The sequence below is a fragment of the Myotis nattereri genome, assembly GCF_964212035.1.
Source record: "Myotis nattereri genome assembly, chromosome: 4".
NCBI classification, from domain to species: domain Eukaryota; kingdom Metazoa; phylum Chordata; class Mammalia; order Chiroptera; family Vespertilionidae; genus Myotis; species Myotis nattereri.
The window spans coordinates 69199138-69207424 of NC_138079.1; the positions used below are offsets into that span (position 1 = coordinate 69199138).

An 8287-nucleotide genomic window follows, 5' to 3' on the forward strand; every position below is an offset into this window, starting at 1 on the left:
AATATTTTTTTATATCTAGCTAAAAATTCTTTAAAAGATTAAAAAATACCCATGTCATGAATTTTCTTTTAGCCTGGGAATTGATAACATTTCTTTGTAATTTGGGAAGTCCTTTGAGACAAAAGATAACCAAAGTACTAATCAATCTGTGACTTACATCATACAACTTAACTAAAACTAATGGAAAGTACTTGTAATTTTTCAAATTTTGAATCAATTAATCTTGAATATTGTTAGTAAGATCTTGGATTTTATGTGCAATCATTTTGTGGCTTAACTGAAGATCTTTTACTTTTGAAAAACATCTTTTAAAATTTTTCTCATAATATTGTAGTAATATTTTAATAACTGAAGTAATAACTTATTATACGATGTCTCCACCTAAAAATGGTGTTTATTTTTGTGTAAGGATCGAAACCAGAATTACAAACTCAGATCCCATTGAAAAAAAGTTAAAGTTTTATTGGACATTAAATCTATTTCCCCAAAATTAATTGCATTCATTACTTTTTGACTCTTTAAACTTATCAAATACATAATGCATTTGCTAAAAATCTGTCTTAAATTTGCCTACTTAATTATATATATATGCCACAAAGAAGCACCTTTCTCTGTTTCAGGATATTGCAATTCTTTGTAAAAACTCTGACATCTTCCAGTCTCTCTCTCTTTTTTTCTTTCATTACTGTTATGGGCATAACACTAGCTTCTAATTTCCACGGAATCAGCATTAGCATGCCTTCACTTTAAATTTAAATATTTGTGCACACTTATTTTTTTGCACCAGAAATATAATTTAATTTTATTATTAAAATAAATATTTCAATTTAATTATCAAGTATGACTTCCATAGGTATCACAACTTCTGTTGTCTATGTAAAATATTCAAATAAACATACTGCAATGTTATATCTGTGCACAGAAAAAAATCATTCAAAATGATTCAAGTCATTGGCATCTATTAGATTAGTCATGCATTTATGTGTATAATAAAAATGACGCATGGGCCAGAAACACACACTATAATATAACAATTACATCTTACATTGTGCACTGCTTAAAGTAAAATGTAATCCAGTAAAACAACAAAGTAGTGTTTAATGGAAACATGGTTAGGCTGCTTTAATTTTTAAATTTAAATTAATTAAAGTTAAAATTAAAAATTCAATCCTTTAATCACACGAACTCTATTGTAAATGTTCAACAGCCCTGTGTGGATAGTGACTCCCGTATTAACAGAGCATCTCTGAAAGATCGGGTCTAAATAGCCTGACTTTAATTCAAGGTCTAAACAGAAGAAACCCTTTAATTCCTTGACCAGGAGCTGAAAAAAATGATCAGGGAGAATTTATAGGTGCTTTCTGCCTCAATATGTTTTGTTGCATTGGAAATGTAAGAGGAAAACAGAAAAAATTTTTAAAAAAAGGCTCAGGAGTATGTGTCCATAAGCTGATGGTAGTTAATAGCTGATTCAGCTCATTGCCCTATCATTTATGGCAGAACTCATGCTAAGGGAGGAAGTGTATGATACTGGCATATACCACTCGATTTTAGGTTGTAAACAAGAAATTTCACTTGCCCTGTGAATGGGTAAGAGTGGAGGAGAGAATGATTTTGACCCACTATTCAAAAGGACCTTGTAAAGTCAGAGCCAGACAATGATAGGACCTACTGCCTTAGTTGGAGTTAGGGTGCTATCACTGGACAGATTTAGCTAGAGATTAAATACAGAATTTAGGGCATTCCAGCGTCAGGTGGGGCCTAGGCCTGGGTGACCCAGTAAGTTCACTCTGCTCTTTAGATTTTGTGGGAAAATCTAAATAGGAAAGGCATAATTGGCTTTCTTTTCTTGTAGATTAGGAGGCTACCAGGTGTTATAATGTATGTGTTCTTTTTTCAGTCTATGAAGTGGGTGGTGATTTTGCATTTTATCCCAAATTCTAAGCAGCGGAACTGTTCTGGCCCTATAGATAAGCACAGTCCTTTCACAATTTCCCTATTGACTAATATATGACTCACTTTGACTCTATTTATGGGTTTATACCTTCTCACTCCCAGAGAAGATTTAGAGCAGTTCACAGTAAAAACAATATACTTAGGCCCTTTACCGGTGGAAAGCAGTGCTAAACAAAGGATTGTATTAGGGTAAAATATTTATTTCCAGAGAGAGAAGAATCCATCTCCCTGTGACTTTTTTTGTAAGATTGATTGGTGACTTGAGCCTAAGGTGTTTACATTTAAAGCACTAGTCTGTTAATGACACAAATGAGAATATCTTGCTTTTAAAACATAGTTGGAGATTAAATTATCTGAACACTGTAAGAACTCACCCATCCTTGAAGCACTATTTCTAAATGTAAATGAATAGTCAAAGTCAAACAGAAGAAAGCAACTTTATTTTTTCAAATTAACTTTTCCCAAATGCACAGCGTTCTCACATATTTAATAGATTTAATGTACAGCCGCTCTAAGCAAAAATCTGCTTTATTAGAAAACCACATCAAATCTGACCTAATATAATTAAAATTGTTTACTGCTACCAAGTGAGTAATATAAGATGCATTTAATTCATTGATTTACTCAAAGGGTCTCAAGCTATTATTTTAGAAATAACATTTCAAAGTGGTGTTTTACATTTAGAATTTGCTCCTCTTTTATCCTTCCACAATCAATAATATGAGGATGTTGGGCTAGATAACTTTTTTTTTTTCTATATAATTGACACAGAATTATGAATAAGCCAGAAATATGCACTGGTCTGTTCTGAAAGAGAATTTATGAATTTTCTCTTTAAATCCATTCTAATGCTTTATTTTTAAGAGGCATCATCTTTATTAAAAATTGGAATTTTTTTTTCTTTTTCTTTTTTTTTTTTTTTGTAAATTTGCTTAATTTTAAGTGAGCAAAGATTTTTATTTCAGTGGACAAAAAGGAAATTCATTTTATTACAACAGCACTCACATCTGCATCAGAATAACCAAACCACCCATCCATCCAGCAAAAGAAGCTGAGATTTAAGGACACTTGCTTCTTTTAACTTCAGGAGCAGGAGCAGGAGCAGGTCGGTTCTCATAATGCTCCTGCCAATATCAAGCAACAGGAGACCCAGAACCGGCAGACTGGGGAGTCGGGGGAGGTGACCCATGGGCCTTCAAGAACTTCTCAAGTTGTTTTATCTTCTTATCTCGGGCACGATTCTCCCGGTGCCTTGCTGCCAGGCTGAGGAGCACGCTTCTCACCCTATTTTGGACACGGGGCTGTCCGAAAACAGTGATTTCGATTAAGCTCCCGGAGTTCACCTTTTCCACCATCAGCAGGACCTGGTTCATCCACTCTATTTCCGGAATCATGGCTCCGTTTTTGCCGAAGATGGGGTCAGCCAGACATGCCTCCAGGTAAAACACCAATGGGTCTCTCAGCTCCAGCGCAGGAAACCACCAGGGCCGGGTGCGAATCCGTGGCAGTGGAAGCGGCATCTTCAGCAGCCTGTCCAGGGCCTGGGCGGACATCCATGGGTCCTCCTGGACCACAGCACCGGGCTGGTCGACCATGCTGGGCGCTGCAGCTCCAGGGCGAGCTTCTTTTTTTTTTTTTAATTTATTGCTTAAAGTATTACAAAGGGTATTACATATGTGTCCATTTTACCCCCCCCCCCCCGCCCTAGACAGTCCCCTAGCCTCCCCTATCCCCCAGTGTCTTATGTCCATTGGTTATGCTTATATGCATGCATACAAGTCCTTTAGTTGATCTCTTACCCCCCTACCTCCTGCCCCCCAACCCTCCCCGACCTTCCCGCTGCAGTTTGACAATCTGTTTGAGGCAGCTCTGCCTCTGTATCTATTATTGTTCAAAAGATTATAATGGTCTCTATTATCCATGAATGAGTGAGATCATGTGGTATGTTTCCTTCATTGACTGGCTTATTTCACTTAGCATAATGCTCTTCAGTTCCATTCATGACGTTGCAAATGGTAAGAGTTCCTTCCTTTTTAGAGCAGCATAGTATTCCATCGTGTAGATGTACCACAGTTTTCTAATCCATTCATCTACTGATGGGCACTTAGGCTGTTTCCAGATCTTAGCTATGGTGAATTGTGCTGCTATGAACATAGGGGTGCATATATCCTTTCTGATTGGTGTTTCTGGTTTCTTGGGATATATTCCTAGAAGTGGGATCACAGGGTCAAATGGGAGTTCCATTTTCAGTTTTTTAAGGAAACGCCATACTGTCTTCCATAGTGGCTGCACCAGTTTGCATTCCCACCAGCAGTGCACAAGTGTTCCTTTTTCTCCACATCCTCTCCAGCACTTGTCGTTTGTTGATTTGTTGATGATAGCCAGTCTGTCAGGTGTGAGATGGTACCTCATTGTTGTTTTGATTTGCATCTCTCGGATGATTAGTGACTTTGAGCATGTTTTCATATGTCTCTTGGCTTTCTGAATGTCCTCTTTTGAAAGGTGTCTATTTAGGTCCTTTGCCCATTTTTTGATTGGATTGTTTATCTTCCTTTTGTTAAGTTGTATGAGTTCCCTATAAATTTTGGAGATTAGGCCCTTATCAGATATGACATTGGCAAATATGTTTTCCCACACAGTGGGTTTTCTCGTTGTTTTGTTGATGGTTTCTTTTGCTGTGCAGAAGCTTTTTATTTTGATGTAGTCCCATTTATTCATTTTGTCTTTAGTTTCAAGTGCCCTCGGAGCTGTATCAGTGAAGAAATTGCTTCGGCATATGTCTGAGATTTTGTTGGCTTTGGATTCTTCTAGAATTTTTATGGTTTCCTGTCGTACATTTAAGTCCTTTATCCATTTTGAGTTTATTTTTGTGTATGGTGTAAGTTGGTGGTCTAGTTTCATTTTCTTGCATATATCTGTCCAATTTTCCCAACACCATTTATTGAAGAGACTATCTTCGCTCCATTGTATGTTCTTGCCTCCTTTGTCAAATATTAATTGAGCATATTGGTTCGGGCCGTAGATAACTTCTAATGTGATGCTCTGCATAATCTATCATTTTCCATATTTCTTCTATCCATGCCTCTTTCACAGGAGTCTACCTTATTTTCTACCCTTCTGTTTTTCCCCACCCCAATATCAAGCAGATCCCCAAGGGACTGCCACCGCCTGTCATCACTTATAATTCACGGGTAGTCCTCCTGACCATCCTTTGTAGTGACCACGCTACACAGGTTTACCCAGAGAGACACACACACATCTCCACAGAAGGAGGCAGAGATAGTGAGAAACTGCAGACCCAGAGAGAGAAAAGACAAGGCATAGTCACAGAGTGGTTGAGGCCCAGAGGGAGATGAGCAGAAGAATCAATGTAGTTAATACTGACAAAGTAATAAAAGCCTGGATTCTTGTCCACTCTTTCTTCCTCTTGTTCTAGTGAGCACTCAGTGTCTGTCCAGGAATCCTCTTCCATTTAATGCTTGCACCCCATGGGATTCCCCCTAACATTCAGACCCTTGTTTTCCTCTTTCCATCTTTCTTCTACTCTTCACCTCAGGCAGGTCCTAACTACCCAACCAAGACTTCTTTTCATTCAAGAATTTCTGCCTTTGCTCTACACATCTAACAATCTTTAATGTCCTTTTCTGTCCTCATGTTCAAGTTCAAACTTTTATTTTTAAAGCAAAAAGGCAAGTGGCCTCCTAACCTCACTCACCTATCCAGATTTCTCACTTTCTCCTTTTTACTTGCTTCTATGACACAACTATCTGCTAATGGTAACTCCTTAGTGATTTATTCTTTGGATTCCCATGTGAATTTATCAGATTTATAGGCCATAATGAAGGTTGATAAGTTTGAGGGCCAGGTCCCAAGAATTTAGTGAAATACATTTTCCTGCTATAAACTGGGAGGTTGAAAATGATCAGATCAGAATAATTTAATTGGATAGAAAAAGAAGCAAGGTATAGTTTCGAGGTGAGATGTAGTTAATAGAGAAAACAAATCCTAAATCAGGATGAGGTTCACTCAAGGAATTTGGTAGAGCACTGTGTACATATCTGCGGGGCGTTAGGCATTGAACTGAGACAGAGGAGAGATTCAGGTGAACTCTTTCAGAACCAACTCATTTTATTTTTATTCAACAAATACTCACTAAATTTTTTATCTGTGTCAGCCCTGGCCTATGAAGCTTACTCTTTGGTATGGAAGACAGACATGAAATTATCATATATATATGGTTATTTTGTTAATGATTTTGTTTATTGGAAGATAAATATAGTAGTAATTGAGGGGAAAATTGGAATCAGATTGTCTTAGTATAAATTCTAACTCAATTTAGCTGTGTGGTCATGAGCATGTTATTTAATCTTTCTGAATCCACTCACCAAATTGAAAGTTGATAATAACCTACCTCACATTATTTTTCTAAACAGTCAGTGAAATAATTTATGCAAAGCGTCCAGTAGAAAAGGGATATATTCAAAATATATATATATTGAATCTTTGACAAAACAATCACAGTGTTTATACAAGTAACCCAAATTTTCATTTAGCAGAAACATTTAAAAGTATCCCTCTCTAAAATTTTTGGCTTGATATGGATTTACAGGGAAAATGTCAAACTAAGGGTCTTTGATTAATGGTTTAATGGTGATATTGATACTTGCACCAAATTTTTTTTTTTTTAATAAAGCCAAGTCAGTAGAATTTTAAGTAGTTACCATTGAAGTGTCAAAGATGAATAACAAGTTCATTTAGACCCAGGAAGTTTAAAATCCAGTTGAAGTGGTATAATAAATATCCTCAAAATAATAATGTTTGATATTTGTTAATGTGGCCTGCAATTTCTCTCCCTTCAATCTCCTTCCCCCCAAAACCTCAGAGAATGAGGCAGTGAATGACATAGTATATTAGATAGTATTTGCTGCCTAACAAACTACCCCAGAACTCAGGGACTTAACATAAGAAGTTATTTCTTCCTACTCATGTGTCTGCTGCCCAAATGGGGGTCTGCTGGTAACAGGTGAGCCCAGCGAGGCAGCTCTGCTTCACCTGAAGGCCCAGCTGCACTTGACTTTTTGATACGGGATGTGCCCAGTTCTGTTGCCTGTGTATTCGCTGGTAGCCCAGGATGAAGGGGCATCAGCCTTTTCGTGGCAATTGCAGGATGTGAGAGTACAAGCAGAAATACATGCTGCTCTTAAAGCATAAGCCTGGCACTGGCACACTGGCACTTCTGCCCATGGCCCATTGGCCAAAACAAATCACACAACCCGATCCAAAGTCAAAAGACAAGGAAATATACACCCGCTTATAGAGAGCAAGAGATTGCATTCTCACTTAGCAAAAGTTCTATCCTAAAGTACATGGGAGTTCTGTGCAAGGCAAGCACACTCACATCCAATTTTTAAAATGTTTTTACTACATAGGTCAACAGGGGGAAAAGAAGGAAATGATAAGGAAGTATTATGGAATCATGAATTTCTCAATGAGGCATATATTCTAATAGACCTTTCAGAGTTCTGAAAGATTCCCTAGCTCAGTTATTAAGCACCACTGGATAGTATTTTTTTTTTAAACAGTTTCCCATACGTGGGAAATTCAACATTCTTTTTAAAAAATATGTTTTTATTGATTTTTAGAAAGAGAAGAAGGGCGAGGGATAGAGATATAGAAACATTAATGAGAGAGAAACATCATTAATCAGCTGTATACCCGCTTCTGTGGATCAGGTCTGACACCTGGGCATGGGTCCTGACTGGGAATCGAACCATGGCCTCTTGGTTCCTGGGTCAGTACTCAACCACTGAGTCATACCAGCCAGGCACCACTGAATAGTATTTTGAACATTTTAAAATGAATTATTTCAGTGAAGCCGAAATGTACTAATTTTGAATACTCAGCCATCTGGAGTATTAGATGTTTAACTACAGCTGAAAACTCATGACTGAACAGTGTGAGGCAATTTTTCTTTCCAATGGATCGCAACTTCTTTGTCTTTATTCTCAGGAGAGAGCAAAAGGAATATGCCAGTGGTTATATGGTGCAATTTCTTGGGCTTTGTTCTTTTCTTTTTATAAAATCTCATCTTAAAAGCATTGTCAAACCATGCCAAGAGTCCTGTCTTTCTTGTAAAACATCAACTATAAATGCAAGTCTATCTGTTATGTAAAATAATAATAGCCCTAGAAAATGACTTTATTTTATTGTGTCAACTGCATTTAAGGTCAGTTTTCTCCAAGCTTACAAGTTTTATATTTCTTTTGGAGTATATGCCTCCCTGTTCAATCTATTAACACTCTTAATAGCTAACCACAATTATAAAAGTTAA

At 37.1% G+C, this 8287-nt stretch overlaps 1 protein-coding gene across 1 annotated transcript; it reads right to left on the reverse strand.

Annotated features, from left to right (window-relative positions):
* Positions 1–3089: 3089 nt before the first annotated feature.
* Positions 3090–3551, reverse strand: LOC308518521 (oocyte-expressed protein homolog; the record flags this gene model as incomplete). Its single annotated transcript, XM_081090261.1, has 1 exon — positions 3090–3551. One exon carries the CDS (start codon positions 3549–3551, stop codon positions 3090–3092), a length of 462 nt encoding a protein of 153 aa, XP_080946387.1.
* Between the last annotated feature and the right edge of the window lie 4736 nt (positions 3552–8287).